Below are 21,650 nucleotides of genomic sequence, written 5' to 3' on the forward strand. Positions count from 1 at the left end.
ATATTGGATTTTGGAGAGCACTTGTATATGAATACAAAAAATTGCCTCCTCTTTTACAGCGGCACTGAATCTCATTTAGAAGTATCATGATTTACTTAACCCATGACAATGAGCTTCTAAGGTGTTACCAGTCTTTTGTAACAAATGATGTTACACTGAAAAAGAAATCTCACATAACTTTTCACACCTGTGCAAGCATATTTATTGGCGAAATTTCTCCTATTCACCCTTTAAAGAGATGTTGAAAGAACTCTGCCTTACAGGCAGCCCTAAAACCCAGGCCTTGGTTTTACTAGCCTTAGCAAGCAGTTGCTTGTGGAATACAAACATTATTATAAACAAGCATTTTATTTAGAACAACAGTGCAAGACAGGCAAAAGCAAAGTGAATCCCTGGTGCCTGAATCATCCAAATACTTAAGTCCCCGTATGTGACATCGCTGTGGCAAGTTGGTCTCAGTAATAAACGCAGAACACAATCCCACTCTTCTGATGCCTTGCTCCAAAACTCAGTTGTCCTCCTCCTTTTCAGAATGAAAGAGATCTGGAGGGGAGCCAGCGACCTAAGGTGACTTAGCAACAATCAATCGCAGCTTTTGCCAAGCCAGCCTTCCAGTTCAACATTCGACCACTTGAGGGCACAATTTGCTCACTTTCTAGGTGCCCACACAGCCAGTTACTTTTTTTCCATTACAAAGCAGATAGAGTCATGATTTATTAAAGGAAAACACACACTTTATCTTTTTGCCCTTGAAGCGCAGGACGGAGAGAAACTGAGAAGTATTCCAATGTCCCGAGAGACTGCTACTGTCATTTGGGGGGGGGGGGGCAAAGACATATTCTGACCGGTCAAGTTCTTTCATTCAGGAAATCATGATCTTAGAAACCTGGCACATTTTGGAGCCCCATGTTGTGCATCTGAAACTAATGCCACGTTGCATGGCAACAGTACTCAAAAAATTGTTTGAAGAAAGGATGAGGGGCGGTGAGGAAATGTCATGGAGGAGGTCGTGTGTGCGGTGATGGCCCCGATTGCACAGTCCCACAGTCGTCCACCATGCATGAGGGTGACCGTCATCAGGAAGGATCCCGCTCTGTCCACTGAATGGTGGTGTCATTCTTCCCTTGGGTCCTTTATCCAGCACCCAGCAGGCAGGTTCATGCAGCATCCTGTTTGGACACGAGCAGGGAGCATAAGGTTGATGAAGCAGAAGCACCAGGGAAACGGCGCTGAAAATAAAGCAGCTCTGGGCCTGCATTTGATTATGATGGTGAACAGTGAGCCTGGGTTAGAAGGAGCCTCCTAAAAATCAGAACACGCTCTTTCTTTGATTTTGAGACTTCGGTTTTTAAAAAATTATTATTTTCAAATTGGTTATTTGAAGTGCTTTGCCTTCTGACGAGCTATCCTTTAGGGGTATTGTTTCCTTTTGCTTCCCTTGCCATGCAGTGGAAAACAGCTTCTTTCCTTTTTAGCTTTCTCCTGCTCAGTTCTGACCTCCTCATGTGCTTTATAGATGATCCGGAGTGAGAAATTCCCCTGCTCTTCCCGCGACAGGTTTGGCCATCTCTAAAGCAGGTGTGTGTGTGTGTGTGTGGGGGGGGGGTTGTTTTTTAAGATTTTATTTATTTATTCATGAGAGAGACAGAGAGAGGCAGAGGCTTAGGCAGAGGGAGAAGCAGGCTCCCTGCGGGGAGCCCAATGTGGGACTCGATCCCAGGACCCTGGGATCACGCCCTGGACTGATGAAGGCAGACACTCAATCACTGAGCCAACTGGGTGTCCCTAAAGCACAGATGTTTTAACAGCTCCCACTCATGATAGAGGTCCTGTGGCTTCAAGGCCTCAGACCCGGTGCCCCTGACCCTTCTCAACAGAAGTCACAATGCCCTGGGTCCAAATGTTAGATCTTCCCAGGGGACAGAGTGGGGTAGGGGTTGGGGCAGGGCAGGCTAGCCCCCCCAGCACACAGTAAAATAGACTTTACTATTTTAAATTTTGCTGCTGTAAATTCAACTACCAATAGCTCAATAGTAGGAAAGGACTCAGTTTTACCGGGTCAGAAGGTAATTTCTAAAAATGATCATCAGTCAGAATTCATGTATCTTTTATAATTAAAAGATGGATTTCCTTTATCTGCAGGCCTAAATGCCAAAATGGTCATAAAACTAAAAATGTGTCAGTTCTACCTCATTTGCTTTAGGTTCTTTGTTTGACAGCCTAAAAAGGTAAACTGCCCAGTGGGGAGGGGCACCTGGGTGGCTCAGTTGGTTAAGCATCTGCCTTGGGCTCAGGTCATGATCCTGGAGTCCTGGGATCAAGTCCCGCATAGGGCTCCCTGCTCAGCAGAGAGCCTGCTGCTGCGCATTCTCTCTCTCTCTCTCTCTCTCTCTCTCTCCCTCTCTCCCTCTCCTTCTGCTGCTCCCCCTGCTTTTGTGCGTGCTCTCTGCCAAATAAAGATTTTTGAAAAATAAAAGGTAAACTGAGATCCACACAGCAGTGTAGAAATAGAAACATTGTAGTTTAATAAGGATAATGGTCGAAGAATTCAACTTCCTGGCTCCTTTGAATTATTTTATTTTTTTATTTTTTTAAAGATTTTATTTGTTTATTCATGAGAAACACAGAGAGAGAAAGAGAGGGGCAGAGACACAGGCAGAGGGAGAAGCAGGCTCCATGCAGGAAGCCCGACGTGGGACTCGATCCCGGGTCTCCAGGATCAGGCCCTGGGCCAAAGGCGGGCGCCAAACCACCGGGCCAACAGGACTGCCCATCCTTTGAAAGATTTGAAAGAGATTTCAATGTCGAAGGTTAAAAATCCCACACTGAGGGCAGCCCAGGTGGCTCAGCAGTTTAGTGCTGCCTTCAGCCCAGGGATCGAGTCCCACGTCGGGCTCCCTGCATGGAGCCTGCTTCTTTCTCTACCTCTCTCTCTCTCTCTCTGTGTGTGTCTCTCATGAATAAATAAATAAATAATCTTAAAAAAAATCCTACACTGAGCAATAAAAACATCTCGAAGCTCATTTCTCAACTTTTCTTAGAGTTTCAGGTTTTAAAACCACACCTGTGGTTCCTTTGCCCCTCACCACTTTCTTCATGGGGGTGACATTAGTGGTGTTTTCTCTCCTATTAAAGTCCCAAGACCAGTGCAGCAGCTCCTCTGAGATCCTGCCTTAGATTCACAGATAGGACGTGGGCTAGTTCCTTCGTGTTATTCATAGATTTGCATTGTTGCTACGTCAGGCTGCTAGTTCACGCCCGCCAGAGTGACACACACAGATGGGCCCTTATTCCATTTCACCTTTGAGAAAATTGAAAAAGAGAGAGGGAGAGAGAGAGAAATGCAAAAGCCTTAGCTCACCCCAAGTTCAGAATTGTGTTCTCTCTGTTCCTCCTTGCACTACTGGTCTTTGCTTATCCTGATGGCACAACTTTTTGCTTCACCACCGTTGAGCTGGGTGCCACCAAAGTGCACACCATCCAGGACCCTTGGATGCTCCTGTAATTCTCTTGTAACCTCAATGGGATCTTCCCAGGGAGGAGAGGAAGAGGGAAAGATGGTGATTCACTTTCCTGCGATGGGCTTTCTCTCACCGTCCTCGCCAGCCTCCCCACACGTGAAGGCGTAGATTGATGGCTGCTTTCTCTTTTGTAAAAAACAAACTTCAAATTAATGGTCTGTCCTTACTTGGTGAAAAAGCAAACCGAGAACACTTAGGATCCCCAGCCTCTTCCTGCAATAATATTTTGAAACCAATGAAATTTTGTTGAGATTAAACATAAAAAGCAGCTTTAAAAAAATATTTATTCATAAGAGACACACAGAGATAGGCAGAGACCTAGAGAGAAAAGCAGGCTCCCTGCGGGGAGCCCAATGTGGGACTCAATCTCCAGGCTCTGGGATCACAACCTGAGGCAAAGGCAGATGCTCATCCACTGAGCCACCCAGGCGTCCCTGTCTGCAGTTCCTTTAACTGCCATGAAGCTGTCATTGAAACATTGTAAACTTTGTTTACATCATGTAAAATATTTTGATAGTCCCATTATTTCCTTCTCTGTTTTCTTTCCCTGGTCCTGGAATTCAGGCCAGTCTCCATTTAATGAGTTAGATTCTGTGAGGATGAAGCAGACCCTGGGGGTTTATAGGATCTACTCAGTAGGCAGAGCCACATTCACTGAATTGGTATTGATAAAGTGGAATAGGAAGGGAGCTTGTGAAGGGTAGAGAGCTGTCCTTGTTATGTCCAGGGTCTCTTTACTCATCGGGACAGGATGGTGGCAGTGGTCAATGCTTTCCAGTAGAGCTGCTCTGACAGAAGTTCCTGGCCAGCTCTCTAGCCACAGCAAGTGTTGGGTAAACCCTCTATTTTTTGCACTGTAGCTATGTAGAACTTTCCCGCTGAGGATCAGGATTTGCCCAGAAATATAGCATTTACCTAATACACGATTCTATAGACATATCAGCACCTCCCAGCAGTTCCTGTGCTTGTTGGGTGGATATTGGGTGTGTGACCGTTTGCAGAGGACATGGCGAAAGACACCTGCAGCCGAAAGGATGCCTGATGAACCCCAGTGCAGGCTCTGACCAGAGGCTGCTGGGTGACTCTAGGTGCACAGCTCTGAAAGTGACACCTCCAAAGTTGCTGAGGCACTAGGCAATAGGCCTGAGAGCCTAAGCGCTCCTCTGAGGTAGGTGATGTTTCCAGGAACTGTGGTAGGTGATGTGAGCAAGAATCACTGTCTTGCTGAGCACGACCCCACTGTGACAGCCTTATGGGGGCCAGGGCGCACGGGCTGCTTCTTTCATGGGGTCTTTAATGTCTTTGCCCAGAGTTGTGTTGGAGCTAACCCAAACCCTGGCCTGAACATCCATGTCCCTGGCCAGCAGCCAAGGATGTGTTAACCCTGTGCATCTCTAGGGCAAGGAGAATCAGAGCCCATGACAGTGACAGTTACTCAGCCTTCCGAGTTGTCTGGGGATGAGCACAGCCTCCACAGACTTGTCACATTGGTGAGAGCATGGAGAGTGAGAACTCGTCCCTGTACTCCCTCCACACCGTCTGTCCTTTGAAAAACCTTGCACATCTAGCAGGAGTTGCCCCTTTGAATAATGTTGATGCATTCACCTGTCCAGTATTTTAGGGCCTCTATCCATGCCAGGCGTTATGCTCAGCGTTGAAAGAGACCAAGAGTGATCCATCTCTTTGGAAGCACAGCTCAGTCTCTTAAGAGAGACCAGAATCACTTAGAGGTGAGCCCATCTGCTGAGAGACATGCAGGTAGCTTTGTCGTGCAACCACCTCGAGATCTTTGCAAGTTCTCCCACCCCCAAAACCCAGACGAGCCTTCTCTCTCCCCAAGGCAGGCATATGTTTATAGAGGGAGTTGGGGGCATCTGGACAATTCGTGTCTTAGTGGATGCACTCCCAATTACACTATTTGCTTCCCCAACCTAAACTGAAGCATCTGACAGTATTGAAACCATCAGGAATGATGCAGCAAGCATTTTAACGAACAGTATTTACTTATTTATTGGCTGGTTTGTTTGTTTGTTTGTTTTGAATAGGTAGGGCTAGTTCCTTCGTGTTATTAAAGTCTTAACTTTGTGTTAATAAAGTCTCTGCCCCAAAGGAAAAAAAAAAGAGTCAGTTTCAGCAACAGCAGAGATTGGAAATTTTCTGGTATGTGTATGTTTTTGTCAGCTGGCAGATTTGTTTTAGGAAACTATTTGCAAAGCCTGGAAAAAATGTGCTCCCTCTGTTCCTTAAAAGAGCTTATAGGTTGGTTCATGTTCCTTATCCATGTGACAATTCTGTGTGGTGGTCTTTAAAAAAATGCAGCCCAGTCCAGATTTTGGCATTGACACTGTTTGTTTGTTTGTTTGTTTGTTTATTTATTTATTTATTTATTTATTTATTTGACGCAGTGTCTTTAAACTCAAATTTTAAGTCTTTCAGAAAGCACCAAATATTATTGAAACATTCGTTCTGTTTTTACTTGGGGAAGCTTTCATTAAAAATTTGCTGTTTCAGGATCCCTGGGTGGGGCAGCGGTTTGGCGCCTGCCTTTGGCCCAGGGTGCGATCCTGGAGACCCGGGATCGAATCCCACGTCGGGCTCCCGGTGCATGGAGCCTGCTTCTCCCTCTGCCTGTGTCTCTGCCTCTCTCTCTCTCTGTGTGACTATCATAAAAACAAATAAAATAAAATCTTTAAAAGAAAAATTGCCGTTTCACAGGAGAAGGAAGGACATGTGCAGCTAGTACTTCTTAGCAGTCTTCTTACATTTTCTCTAACCTGTCACAGCCTCTTGAGGAGACATTAATTAATTTGGGTAATGGAATCAGAGCTAGAACCAAAGAAAAATTACTTATATTTTTAGAAATTCTCAAGTTCTATATTTCATTGGAGATTGGACTGATGCCAAAGAGGCTATTTTGATACTGAGAACATGATGGTATAGGTTGCCATTATATTATATTATATTATATTATATTATATTATATTATATTATATTATATTATATTATATTATATATTATATTATATTATATATATTATATATAATATAATATAATATAATATTATATTATATTATATTATATTATATTTATTATATTATATTCCTTAGGCCAGGAGAATAACTCTGAGATCCAGTTAAGAGACAGAAATTCTATAAGGTGGGGATCCCTGGGTGGCTCAGCAGTTTAGCACCTGCCTCCGGCCCAGGGCGTGGTCCTGGAGTCCCGGGTTTGAGTCCCATGTCAGGCTCCCTGCATGGAGCCTACTTCTCCCTCTGCCTGTGTCTCTGCCTCTCTCTCTCTCTCTGTCTCTCATGAATAAATAAATAAAATCTTTAAAAAAAATTCTCTAAGGTAAATCATTTTCTAAAGGAATCACAAGTTTAAATATCAGCAAATACGAATACCTGACACGTGCTTTTTAAAAATATATATGCTCATGTTAGTTATCTGTTGCTGTGTAACAAAAACTTTACAGCATAAAACAACAGTTGTTATCTCCCAGGCTATGTGGTAGCCAGGGCTGTGATCACCGTAAGGGTCAACTAGGGGAGGATTCATTTCTAAGCTCACTCATGGGGTTGTTGACAGGATTCAGTTCCTCTTGGATTATATAGTCTTTCATTGATGACTAGCTGATGGCGAGAGTCCTTTGTAAATTTTTTGTTGTATTTGTCTCTCCAGAGGGCAGCTCACAACATGGCAGTTGGCTTTTTCAGAATAAGCTAGTGTGTGTGTGTGTGTGTGTGTGTGTGTGTGTGTAAGCAAGATAGAAGCCAGAGTCTTTATGTAAACCTCCAGAGTGACATCCTGTCACTTCTGCTGTATTCTGTGGGTTAGAAAGTAGTCCCCAAGGAGAAAAAATGAATGGGAAATATCAGAAAGGGAGACAGAACATGAGAGACTCCTAACTCTGGGAAACGAACTAGAGGTGGTGGAAGGGGAGGTGGGCGGGGGGTGGGGGTGCCTGGGTGACGGGCACTGAGGGGGGCACTTGATGGGATGAGCACTGGGTGTTATTCTATATGTTGGCAAATTGAACAACAATAAAAAATAAGAAAGAAGGAAGGAAGGAAAGAAGGAAAGAAGGAAAGAAAGGAAAGAAAGGAAAGAGATAGTCCCCGAGTCCAGCCTACACACAAGGGGAAGGTATTTCACAGAGTTGGAATACCAAGAGGCAGGGATTACTGGGAGTCATGTTGGAAGCTGCTACCACAGTTCCAACCAAACCACAAAAGTTGGGGCGCTCCAGTTGTGTGAATTTGAAAGAATATGGGAAAGTGGGAATGAGTAGGATGGAGGGTTGATGAACTCCGTGGATGCTGAGGACAAAGCTTGCTAAGGAGAATCTTCCAGTTGACCTGGCATGTTTCTGGGACAACTGTAATACAGTCCTCCCTAATAGAAAAATAATATCTTTTTTTTTTAAAGATTTATTTATTTATTTATTTATTTATTTGAGGGGAGTAGAGGCAGAGGGAGAGAATCTTTAAGCAGACTCCCCGCTGAGCATGGAGCCCACAGCAGGGCTCAATCTCACAAACCATGAATGATCATGACCTGAGCGGAAACCAAGAACAGGATGCTTAACTGACTGAGCCACCCAGGCACCCTGAAAGATAACTGTTTCTTGACAGATCCTCAAAGGTGAGAAGAGTCTCCACACATACCCCTCAACAACCCACAACTCCAAAAAACAAGCCTGCAATATAGGAGTGAAAACAACTTTTTACAGTAAAAAAGAGAGCTCAAAGAAATAGGATTTTAAAGTTTCAAGTCAGGTTGGAGAGAAATTTACTCTTTTCCTACAGTAGTCTGTCTTCCCCAGTAGGTCTCAAATGCTTATGTATTTGTGATTCTTTTTCAATGGAAATCTGATCCAGATAAGATGTAAGATTGTAAACATCCCAACTTTCCCTTTAGGTCTTGTGCTGTTGAAAACTAGTAGACCTTTCTTAAACAAGTGAGTGGGTTTTAAGGAGAGCTTACGTGCATTGATGTGTGGTTGTTTTTTTATTTTTATGATAGTCACACAGAGAGAGAGAGGCAGAGACACAGGCAGAGGGAGAAGCAGGCTCCATGCACCAGGAGCCCGACGTGGGATTCGATCCCGGGTCTCCAGGATCGCGCCCTGGGCCAAAGGCAGGCGCCAAACCGCTGAGCCACCCGGGGATCCCTATTGACGTGTTTCTAAAAGGTGGCATTGTCTTTGCCCCAGCTTGAGGGCCTGCTTTATTTAACAGGAGTGCTGGGTTTCTAGACTCTCAGTAAAGACGAATTTTTATCTCTCATAAAAAGAAGGGACTGGATTGATGTAAGAGAAAAGTGCTCTGCAAACATAGGAGCTGTATTTAGTTCACATTCAAAATAACGTTCTATGTAAAGACACCGTATGTGGCGTTCAAACTGTAGTTCATCAGTTGAGAAAGCACGGACATTCAGCCCCCACCAAATCTTTATTTATTTATTTATTTACCATTCATATAACTTTATTTTTTTATAAATTTATTTTTTATTGGTGTTCAATTTGCCAATATATAGAATAACACCCAGTGCTCATCCCGTCAAGTGCCCACCTCAGTGCCCATCACCCAGTCACCCCCACCCCCCGCCCACCTCCCCTTCCACCACCCCTAGTTCGTTTCCCAGAGTTACCACCAAATCTTTAAAAGTGGTATATAAGAGTTTACTGTTGTTTTGCTTTCTTTTTTTTCTCTCATTTAATTTCTGGTTTTGAGCACTTTTTTTTTTTTTTTTTTTAAATGTAACAGGACTGTGTGAGGGAGAATATTGGGTCATTGATTGCAGTGTTTCTAAACAGTTTGGTAACATTTTGTCTCTGGCTTCTTAACTACTGTTTGCTGATTGTGGGGATGGCGGGTAGGGGTCCCCAAAGTTCAGAATACAGTACCAGCATATGAAACAGTATATGAAACACTGCAGCCAGGCCTGCGAGGCACAGAGGTTACTGAGAGGCAAGCTGCTGCTGTGGTAGTTTCCCCAGTGCCTCCTAATCTTGCTCCATTTCCCAGGGTGCCCTAGGACAGTCACAGGCATTTTCTTTTGCTCTGATTTCTGAAGCTGGGACATAATCTTCAGCCTACACACAAGGGTTTCTCTTTGCACTTTTTGTGGATTCCTTTGTGAATTTGCGCTTTGCTTTAACCTAAGAATTGGAAACGGGAACGAACACAAATAATGGCAGGAGCACAGAATGACAAGGCTAGGCATGGAAAATGCCTTATTTATATGCATTTATTTATAAACCTCATTCTAAAAATTATCAGGGGTAGCTTAGGAGACTATATAATAAGTATAAAATTTGAGTGAAAGGAAAATAAGGGGAAAGAAATCAATATAAATCTGGGTAAGGTTAATACCAGAATATATCTTCATGTCCTTGACAGTTCTTTAAAAAGTTAGCTGCACATGTGACCTTGAGCTTTCTACCAGCCACACAGGGGAAAAAAACAAAAAACAAGGGAAACACAGTGAACCCTAGGATTCATCTATCTGCAAAATTAAAAACAAATCAGTTCTCCTGAATCGGTGCTGCTCAAACTTGAATGTGCATTTGAATCACCTGGGATGTCGTTAAAATGCAGGTTCTGATTCAGCGGGGCTGTGATGCAGCCTAACGGGCTCTCAGGTGGTACTGGTGCTGACACTGCCTCTCCCCGGGCATCCTTTGAGTAGCAAAGCCTTAGCTCACTCATAAGCATGTATTCACAGAGCATGCTCCCATTTAAAATACTAGGTTTGCAGGTTTCCTCAGTAATTCTAGAATATATCAAATATTGTGCTCTAAGATTTCTAACTTCAGTTTGTTCTTGATGTATTTAAAACATTAAGACCTCTAATACTGAGGGACAGTACGCACTCTCATCTTTGGAGTTAACTACGTTATTTCAAGCCTTTTTAAAAAAAAAAATCATACAGTTTGTTTGGGCGAACGTCCTTTTGCCCTTGTAAATAATATAATAAAGGATCACATAGTAAAGTTCTGGTGAGTCTGTGGACCAAAGAGACATTTACTGTTGGTCTTAGAGTTAGCAATGGTTATGTGCCCTGGGTCTAACCTCAGGGCACCTGGTCTGAATTCCATCTGCCATTTGCTAGCTAGTTACCTTGGGCAAGTTATACATCCTCTCTATGCCTCTGTTTTATCATCTGCCAAATGAAGGTAATCAAATGAAGGTAATCATACTATCTGTCTTAGGTGCCTAGAACAGTGCCTGCACACAGTAAGAAATAATGTTAGCCATTTTTTAAAAAAAGATTGATTTTTTTCAAAGATCTTACTTATCTATTCATGAGAGAGAGGGACAGAGACGCAGGCAGAGGGAGAAGCAGGTAGAGGGAGAAGCAGGCTCCCTGCAGGGAGCCTGACGTGGGACTCAATCCCAGGACTCCAGGATCACGCTCTAGGTTGAACGCAGGCGCTAAACTGCTGAGCCATCCAGGGATCTCCTGATTGATTTTAAAGAGAGAGAAAGCACATGCACAGGTGAGAGGGGCAGAGGGAGAATCCCAAGCAGACTCTCCACTGAGCACGGAGCCCAACACATGGCTCAGTCCCATGACTCTGAGATCATGACGTGAGTGGAAATCAAGAGTCAGAAGCTCAACCAACTAAGCCACCCATATGCCCCGATAATGTTAGCTATTTTTATTATTACATTTAAAAAATATTTTTCTGGCAGCGAAATGTGAATAATAAATAAAACCACCTCCTCAGCAGCTTACCTGGCATAAGTAACCTTAAAAGAATGTACCTAGACTTGCGAGTTTCTTTGGAATGCCTGATAAAAGACACAACTTTCAGATCACTGGTATTAATGGGTATTTGAATTTCATTCTCTTAGAATCAAAGTCAGTTGCTAACAATGTATTCAAAGCAGTTAGAGCCACCAACCTTTTCCCATAGTTTTCAAATGAGGGCATCACATTCATGCAGTTGGTTGTGCTGCATTTCCATGTCCAAAAACAGTTCATCCATTCTTTGGCTCTGTCTTTGCAGAAAGGGCTAGAAAGAAAGAGTTTTTAAACCCAAGAAAAGGGCAGCCCTGGTGGTGCAGTGGTTTAGCACCGCCTGCAGCTGAGGTCGTGACCCTGGAGTCCCGGGATCGAGTCCCGCATCAGACTCCCCACATGGAGCCTGCTTCTCCCTCTGCCTCTCTCTCTCTCTCTCTCTCTCTGAATAAATAAATAAAAAAATAAAATAAACCCAAGAAAAGAAAAAGGAATACTTTGAAGTTACCAGAATAGGCTGAGCATGTTTGTTTAGAAAACTGGGGAGCTTTTTATATAGAAAACTGTTTCAATATGTTGTAGCAGGAGAGCCAGGTACTAATTGACTAGCCAATCTACTTCAATTCAGACTGTGTTGCTAGTGGTCTGCTGTTAAGCCAACACTTGTGTCTCAAGCTTTAGGAACACCAATGAGAGAGCAAAACTGATTTCACTGGTGTTTTATTCTCCTAGCCCATATCCATAGCTAAGATCCTTTTAGGATCTCCCTAAACCTGAAGCACTTGACCAGATGTCATTTCAAACATTTTGAGATGCACCTACTTCTCTATTTGCTATATATACTTTATATATAGATATATATAACAGTCTGCAAAGTGGGGGAAATTTTTTTTTCCTGTTGGTTAAACTCAGTAGAGTTGCCATTGATGAACTAACAAAATGTCAGATGTGGTAAGCATGTAATTTAAATTCATGGGGCACCTGGCTGGCTCAGTCAGAAGAGCATGTGACTCTTGATTTCGGGGTCCTGAGTTCAAACTTCATGTTGAGTGTAGAGATTTCTTAAATAAACTTTTAAAAAATAAAATCATGGGGCGTCTAGGTGGCTCAGTCGGTTAAACATCTGCCTTCAGCTAAGCTCATGATCCCAGAGTCCTGGGATCCAGTCTCGCATCAGGCTCGCTGCTTGGTGGGGAGCCTGCATCTCCCTCTGCCTGCCGCTCCCACTGCTTGTGCACGCATTCTCTCTCTCTCTCGTGCCTTCTCTCTCTCTCAAATACATAAAGCTCTTTAAAAAGTAAAATCATTAATTGTGATATTGAAGTTTGATTTTCATATGTTGGAGCTAATAACGGAGGCCCTCAGACATTTTTTGTGACATCTTAAGATGTTCCTAGGTCTTAGGCTCTGTGCCTGTCATCCTGAGGGTAAAGTGGCCTTGCTCACAAGCCAGCCCCAGCTCTTGGCAGGAAACCTGATGTCTGCACTCTTGGAAGGAGACGGATGCGTCCAGACACAGAGAAAGAGAGAAAGTGAGAGGGAGCTAAAAAAGAGGCAGACACACACAGAGAGATTGAAGACAGACAATGAAAGGTGGGGAGGGAAACCGGAAAGAGAGAGAATAAAAGATTAGGTTTTTGGCTTCATGACATAACTGAGTGATTCTCCAGCCATTCCTTCAGGAGCACAAAAGTGACACAATTTTTTTTCTTCCAAACATAGTTTAGATTGCCATTCATAACAATGGAAGACACATAAACATTAGTATCACAAAGAATTAATCAGCACTGCCACTCTTCTTAACCAGGTTTTTCACAGGAAAAATAACTCCAACTTGATTCTTGCCGTTGTAGCTTATTTTCCAATCTGTCAAAATCACAGTCAACTAAGATTATCAATAACTATCCACTCACCATGATGATCTCCGCCACCTTTGTCAGAGAAAGCTCACCTGGCTTGAAGAATGCAGCATCCTCCATCTTCACCTCCAACAACTTTAGCTTCTTGTTAAATCTCTCCCTTTGCTTCATGCCGGCAACCAGCCAGTGCTGGAGCTCATCAACCAGCTGATAGAGGCCTTCATTCCTCTTGCCGACCTGCCCGGTTCTCTTCTCCAGGCTCTGCTTTCTCTCCTGCTGGCTCACTTGTGTTAGCAGCTCTGCTAGAGAGCTGTTCAAAGTGCCCAGTTGTTTAAACAGGTGTCCAATGTTGTCTTCGCTGCTTCTTGAGCTGCTCTCCACACTGGAGAAGCTCATAGGACAGAGCACGGATGTCATCTTGGGAATAAATGACAGGGCAGGTTCTTCTCTCTGGTTTCTCGCACCAGATAGACAACAGGCTAAATCAAGCAAGAGCCAAACTGGTGTTCTTTGCATTGTGGCTTTGTAAGATTTCTAGGTCCCCTGCATCAACCTGTATTCAGCAGAGGAAACAGAAGACAGTCCCAAGACAGTAAGGAGCTGAGAGAGTATGGCCACCAGTTCCATCTAAGAATGACCAGATTCCACAAGTTAGCTTCTGACTTCCTGGGGCTGCTCACTTACGGCAGTTCAAAAATCAGTAGAAACGCTGTTGGGGAGTCAGTGGAAAAAATTTGAAGTTTCCAAAAATAATTTTTAATCAAGAGAAGCCATCTGAAGTGGGTCTGGAAAGAAAATTGTTGATGAATACCACATGTTCTGTTAAGCATTGTGATGCATGGGACTGAGGAGAGCCATTCTTGTCTGCGTTTGGGAAAAACGAGATTGTACTAGATGCCGTGCATATATGCTGGACCTGCACTTAACTAGGGGAGCTTTCAAAATCGTTCAGCCACAACCAGGGATTTCTATCTTGCTTATGAGCTACCTTCTCAAGAATCATTAGATGACATAATTCTTAGGTTTTTTCTCTAGCTAACATGAGGCATGTAATTTATCATGTGTAAAACATATGAGCCCATTTATCAGTTTCCTGATAATCACTCTTACCTGGTTTAGGCTCTGCGAACTACTGAGAATGCAGGTAGATCTTCCCTCTCAAGAGATGACGTTCTTTTTTTTAAAAAAATTATTTATTTATTCATGAGAGACACACAGAGAGAGAGGCAGAGACACAGGCAGAGGGAGAAACAGGCTCCATGCAGGGAGCCTGACATGGGACTCGATCCCAGGTCTCCAGGATCATGCCCTGGGCTGAACGCAGCGCTAAACCGCTGAGCCACCAGGGCTGCCCAAGAGATAACATTCTTATTTTCATATATTCATTCTCTTTAAAAGCATGCATATTTAATAAAACACACCACCTAGCATTGTTGCAAGAAGAGATATAACTATCCTTGGGAGTTTACCTTCCTTAAAAAAAATGTTTTGATAAAGCCATTTAACCTCCCTGGAGTCAATCTCCAGGTTTACAAAAAGATGGATGTTGAGCTAAATTCTCTTGAAGTTTCCTTCCAGCTGTGTGTCCTGTAGAAAGCATGTTCAGTATAGACCAGGACATTGAGAGCCCATGGTGATGATGTTTGAGCACAAGGGTTTGCTTGTGCAATGTGCAAAATTATGGAGCAGTGTTGGGGTAGGGTGGGTCAGGTAGGCAGCGCCCCTGTACTGGGACACGGGAGAAGAGTGTAGGGACAGCTCACTTGCTTATACAGTCTGGTGGGGCTACTAACATTGTGATTTACACAGACCCTTTCATCCAGCTGCTTCAAAGCATTTTTTACAAACTGGCTCATTATTTCTTTAATCATAGCATAAAGAAAGTTAGATAGTTTTTTCAATTAATTTAAAGATGAAGAAATTGAACTTTATAGAACCTAAGGAAAATTTTCCCAAAGTATACCACATTGCAGTGGAGCGAAATAAAGTGTTCATCACAGCTTAATAATTGAGAAAAGGGAAATAACCCAAATGCTTATTTTTGGAGACTAGTGTAAATTATGGCAAATTCATGACAGGGAATATGATATAGCCATTAAGATAGTGTTCACTGGGAAAACAGTCATAATTGAACAACATTAAATGATACAAAAACAAGATAAAGCTTTGTATACACAGTAAGATGAAACTGTTTAATGTATAGAGGAAATAAAGACAGAGGGAAATAGGCTAGTCTGAACTGTGATGTTTCTCAATGGAGTAGGATATTGAGTAGTTGATATTTTATTCTTTTTTTAAAAAAAGATTTTATTTATTCATGAGAGACACAAAGAGAGAGGCAGAGACATAGGCGGAGGGAGAAGCAGGCTCCATGCAGGAAGCCCGATGTGGGACTTGATCCTGGGACTCTGGGATCAAGCCCTGAGCCAAAGGCAGACGCTCAACCACTGAGCCACCCAGGCATCCCTCGATATTTTATTCTTTATACTTTTCTGTACTTTTCAACTCTTCATGATTGAAAAATGGTTATATATCATTGTCATAATCATATTGCTTTCATAAGCATGATTATAAAAAGAGAGAGAGGAGTTTGTATATGAGGGACAGTGGAGTTGACCAACTCTATATGTTGATAAGAAAGATCTCTTTGACACTAGGACATTGAGCCCAAACCCAGGAGATGGGAAGGGACTGGTCATTTAGAGAACTAGGAGAAGCTTTTCCAGGTAAGGGGAACAGCAGTTACAAAAGACCTGTCATAAGAATCAGTTTAGAATGTTCTAGGCCTTGATAAAAGGGCCAGTGTGGGAAAGTAATGAGCAATAGGGTTAGGGAAATTGCCAGGGGCCTGCTCATATAAGGCTCATGATGAGTAGTTTGGGAAACCCTCGTCGGGGCCTGCCACAATCTGTTACACTTTTGGAAGGTCTTCCAACGGATATATAAGAAATAGATTGTGAGGAGTGAGTGTAGAAGTCAAGAGATGAATTGAAAACACTGCAATTGTGAGACATGAGGGTGGTTTGGAGTGGAACATGTAGGTTGTGGTGTGTATCTGACCCTGCTGTGTGCAGGAAATCATTATCACCACAGCCATCATTAATAAATTCTTACTCATTAATAATACTCACCATAGCCCTGCAAGGTAGGCATGACTTTTAGCCCCACTGGGGCTTTGGAAAAGCTAAATAACTTGCCCAAAGCCAGCTCTCTGGTTCCAGAGCCAACACCCTTAACCAGTCTTAACATGACCACTCAATAAACATTCGCTCTGAGGATGAGAGCAGTGGCAGCAAAGATGAGGAAGCATGAACAGAGAGAGGTCTGTACCCTCACTGGCACACCCACACCCAACTTTGAACTGCCTTCCATCCTCATTACTACATCCATGTCCATTCCTAACAGCCTCATGGTTGGACTTCCTCACTTTAAGAAAGCAAGATCTGGAAGGTGCCACTGACACAGCCACTTGTGAGGTTCAGAACAGCACTGGCCTTGATCCGATGCCTGCTCTGTGGCAAACTCACAGAGGGTGAACCATCCCTTTATCTCCCAGGGCCTCCATTGTCTCATGTTCAAAAACTGGGGCCGGGCTTGGTATCTCCCAGCTCTCACCCCCTAGAATTCGATGCTTATCCCTTCATTCTATCATGGCCTGCCATCTCCTCTTTGGAGGAAGCCATATTAATATGTTACTGACTTTTGAAGCTTGTTGAGTATTATGCCTATTATCTGAATTTAAATCATTTCCTTATGATGACATTCTTGCCTTGCATTTATGTTCTTTTGCACTTAAATATAGGAAGCAGTCGATGCAGTTGACCATTTACAGCCAGTTGTGATCCTGAGATCACAAGAGATTAACAAGAGGACAGGTTGGTAGCTAGAAAGAGCTGGAAACGGAGCCCAGCAGGCAGGTGGAAGTGTGTGTGCTAGTTGCTGCCAGGCTAGGGCATCAGTAGGACAGTGCCAGAGGCAGAGAGTAGCCTAGAGATGTCATGATATATGGCAATTCTGATCTGTCCCCAGCACTGTGTCCCCCCCATTCTGCCTCCAGTAAGTCCCCCAACATAGACAGTCTGGGGTAAAGTAAGACATTGGAATGCTATTTATTTGCATCTTTGGCCTTTGAACCTGCACAAAGTTATCAGCTCCTGTGTATTCCTGGTAATTCCAAGCAGCGTTTTCTCTCCTTGGATGCCTGAGAGCCTTCACTCCTTACCCTGCATCCTATTTCAGCAGGGAATCCATTCGCATTTTTCCCTCCCTTGATATGGGTTGTTCCTCCGACCGCAGATAAGTTTATTTCAATGTTTTCCCAAGTGATTTCTCAGAACATTACACACGTGAAATACACCATGAAAGAACAGATTAACGAAATGAGTTCTGAGGTCGAAACGTTTAGGGAAAGGAGCGACCTCTTTCCCCCTCGAAGCGATTCAGGGCGCACATTAACCTGCGTATCTTGGCCTCCCCCAGCCTCTCCTGGCAGCCTTTGTTAGCCCACCCCTCTTCTTCCCCACAGACTTGTTACCCTTTTGCAAAGACCTGGGCTTTTGCGGAGGAGCTGAGGCAGCGCTGGTTTGGGCTGGGCTTTCAGGTATCCGCAGGGTAATGGAATGCGCCCTGCTCCAGACCTGGCCTAAGATGAAAGGGGTTATGACGCTCCGTGAGATCAGCATCTTGGCTTTTTATAGTGATAAGTTGCATGAAGTATATTACAGAACAGTATTCCAAACTCTGAAATTTTTATTAGAGCTCGGCTGGACTGTGATTTAAAAAAATTATTTTAAGAGCCAGCTCGCCATGCCAGCCCCTCACATTGGCTCAGCTCTGAGGGGTACCCCCATTCCAGAACACTCAGAAAGCTTTTTACTTCTCTTACTTGAGCAGACCAGGGGCTCTGAGGATCAGTGCATCTGTTTCCTGGTAGTTCAGGAAGCTCTCCCTTAAACATTAATTTTGTCACATGGCTTGCTCTTTATTTATGTGTCTGGTACCAAATCATTGACTGGGAGCTGTCAGCCTGGTCCATCAGGAGTGGGTTCACTCAGCCCATCCACTTGGTCTTGTCTGAAGTGCTGGTCATTAGTATCGTCCCTGGTGATATTGTTGTAGCAAGGAGAGCCATGGGGTAATTCTGGGCCTTTATGCAGACACTGATCCAAAATTACCATTTTCTTTCTTTCTTTCTTTCTTTCTTTTCTTTTTTTTTTTAAGATTATTTATTTATATATTTGATAGAGAAAGAGAGAGAGCATGTGCGCAAGCAGGGGGAACAGGAGAGGGAGAGGGAGAAGCAAACTCTCCACTGAGCCTGACACAGAGCTTGATCCCAAGACCCTGAGATCATGAGCTGAGTTGAAGGCAGACACTTAACCAACTGAGCCACCCAGGCACTCCCAAAATGACCATTTTTCACCCACATGTGATGGCAGGATCGATCTGGTTATTACAACAAAGGGATTAGTTAGAGTTGCAAGAGCAGAGTCAATGCCAGCTTAGTCCTTCCCTTCCAACTACCGCAGACCTCATAAATTAAACAGGTAAAGATTTTTCATCTTCTGCCTTATACTTGAGCATTGACTTCACCCTTGTCCAGTGGAGCATACTTTACATTTGAATATGGACCCAGGGAGTGGCATTGACTCTATCCCAAAGATGGGAAATCTACTGGGGATCATTGTACGGATCTTTGCTGTGCAAATTCACATGTGTGAATAAGTTGGTCCTCAAATGTGGGTGATTAGGAGCCCCCTCATGGGACATTTGGCAATTTCTGGGGACATTTTTGATTATGGCTGAGTAGGGGGAGGTCCTACTAAATGCCTAGTGTGTAGAGGCCAGCACTGGTGCCAAATGTCTTACAAGGCACAGGACAGTCCCACAACATGGAATGGTCCCTCCCAAATGTCAGCAGTGGTGCGGTTGAGAAGCCCTTGTATTGATTAAGAGTCAAGTCTTTGTCAAGTATTATGAGAACCTACACATTCACCAAAGGAAAATCTGGTCACCTGGTCCCTCTTGTCCACTCCTTTTCTGGTGTCTGAGTCACACGAAGGTTGTTTTGTCATCTCGGAAGCCTTTGGGACAGGAATGTGTCTCTGGGGAGAATGTGTTACCTAGGAGTTAGAAGAGTGGACCACATGTGAGGAGGACAAGACATTTGCCCAAAAAAGGGGACACTAACTAATTGAATCAGCCCTTGTGTCCTGCTGATACTTGTCTGTTAATAAGACCCAGAAAGCGAGGCAGACTTGTCACTGAGAGATGTCATGAGTAACGCAGTATGACAAAGTCGTTGTCACCTCAGTGGGGGTCTTAGGAGAGGGCATACAGCTCAGTAGTTGAGAGCACAGCTCCAGAGCCAGACTTCCTGACTTCAACTCCCAACTGACATTTCCTACCCTTGTGATTTGGGGTAAGTTATGCAACATCTCTGTATCTCACTTTTATCTTTGTGACATGGGAAGTAGTACTTACTTATGGGATAATTGTGAGAATTTAACAGTATAAGTTAATAAATAAGAAGTATTTCAGGGGCATCTGGGTGGCTCAGATGGTTGAGCATCTGCCTTATCTGCCTTTTACTCAGGTCATGATCTCCAGATCCTGGGATCAAGCCCAACATTGGTCTCCCTGCTCAGTGGGGAGTCTGCTTCTGCTCTCTCCCTACCCCCTCTGCCCTGCCTCTTCCCCTCACTCGAGCTCTTTCTCTCTTAAATAAATAAATTCTTTAAAGAAGAAGAAGTATTTGGAATATCACCTGACTCAGGATAAGTGCTATATGAATGTCAATATCATTGTTTCTTTGAGTCGGGAATGTGAAACTGACATGTTGACAATACTAATTACAGCACTAATATTAATTTCTTTATTAGCTGCAAGCCTGGCCTATGAATGAACTGAAAAAAATATATACACACATTTGTTCCTTTATTCAACAAATATTTATTAGCATCTACTGTGTCCCAGGCACTATTCCAACTGCTGGTGATTCATCAGTGGATCAAACATTAGATAGAAATCTCTGCCTTGGGATCCCTGGGTGGCTCAGTGGTTGAGTGCCTGCCTTCGGCCCAGGGCGTGATCCTGGAGTCCCGGGATCAAGTCCCACGTTAGGCTCCCTGCATGGAGCCTGCTTCTCCCTCTGCCTATGTCTCTGCCCCTCTCTCTCTGTGTCTATCATGAATAAATAAATAAAATCTTTAGAAAAAAAATCTCTGCCTTCCCAGAGCTTACCTTTTAGTGGAATATGCTAGTAAAGGGATCCCTGGGTGGCGCAGCGGTTTAGCGCCTGCCTTTGGCCCAGGGCGTGATCCTGGAGACCTGGGATCGAATCCCACATCGGGCTCCCAGTGCATGGAGCCTGCATCTCCCTCTGCCTGTGTCTCTGCCTCTCTCTCTCTCTCTCTCTTTGTGTGTGTGACTATCATAAATAAATAAAAATTTTAAAAAAAGGAATATGCTAGTAAAACTGCAAATAGAAAAACATAAAAAATTATAGTTAGCCTAGTACCTGTCCATAGCTGTTAGATAAATGGATGCATTTTTCATATTGTTGTTGTGTTATTGTCAGATAGTTTATTGGGCTGGAGGTTTGAACTGTCATCTTAGATAGGAAAAGACTAAACCTATCCAGAATGCCATGCCAAAAAGAAATTGAAACTACTTCATACAGACTAGAAATGGAAAAAGAGAAAGAAAAGATAAGAAGTTAGGTCCATCACTTGTGATCCTGAATTGTATTCAAAATGAGCTCAGGAGTGCCTGGCTGGCTCAGCCCATAGAGCGTGTGACTTTTGATCTCAGGGTTATGATTTTGAGCCCATGGGTATAGAGATTACTTCAAAATGAAATCTTTTAAAAAAATAAATAATAAAAAATGAAATAAAAGGAGCTGAAGCTTTTTTTGCTTTCTTATCTTTGTATCAGACATACTACCTCTCGGCAGTTTTCCATATTTGAAGGCAATGAAACTTCCTCAGCTGCAGCAGACACATCTCGCTCCGTAGCAAGGAAGAGCACAATGTTGGTTATTATCAGTTGGCTGCAGCTGAAGAGGAAGAATCAAGAAAACCTCACTCCTCCAAAAATAATTCACGTCTGAAAGGAGAAACTCCTTCAGAACAATTATCTCACAAATGTGGGCTTTAGCATTCACAGAAGAATGTGGCAAAGATAAACTTCAGACTTTATTCACTGGTTCTTTATCTTTTGTTTTCCAGAAATCTTCTCTACGTCTACCCACAGAGGCTGAACTTCACTAACAAACTAGCATCTGCGCGGAACATTACAATAAAGATCCAGTTTATGTGTGGAGAGGATGCTAGCAACGCTATGCCGGTAAAGAGAGAAACACAAATGTGCTGAGCTCACACCAGGGTGGGCTGAACTTCCTTTGTCAGTTCACACAGACAAAATCTGAGGCCCATCAGCATACACCGTCCTCCTCTTCAGGCCAACATGTCTTAACATGTGCAAAGGCCTTTGTGGCTGGTCCTATATTGGTCCCTGTGTG

General features: G+C 43.5%; 1 protein-coding gene across 4 annotated transcripts in view; it reads left to right on the forward strand.

Annotated features, from left to right (window-relative positions):
* Positions 1–21,650, forward strand: part of DOCK8 (dedicator of cytokinesis 8) — a 230,588-nt gene that overhangs the window by 117,571 nt on the left and 91,367 nt on the right. For all 4 annotated transcript variants that reach the window (XM_072839291.1, XM_072839300.1, XM_072839310.1 and 1 more), the window contains one exon: positions 21,358–21,475. In XM_072839291.1, coding sequence (XP_072695392.1) covers positions 21,358–21,475 — 118 coding nt within the window. The remainder of the gene's footprint in view (positions 1–21,357; positions 21,476–21,650) is intronic.

The sequence above is a fragment of the Canis lupus genome, chromosome 1 (assembly GCF_048164855.1).
Source record: "Canis lupus baileyi chromosome 1, mCanLup2.hap1, whole genome shotgun sequence".
In the NCBI taxonomy this organism is placed as follows: domain Eukaryota; kingdom Metazoa; phylum Chordata; class Mammalia; order Carnivora; family Canidae; genus Canis; species Canis lupus.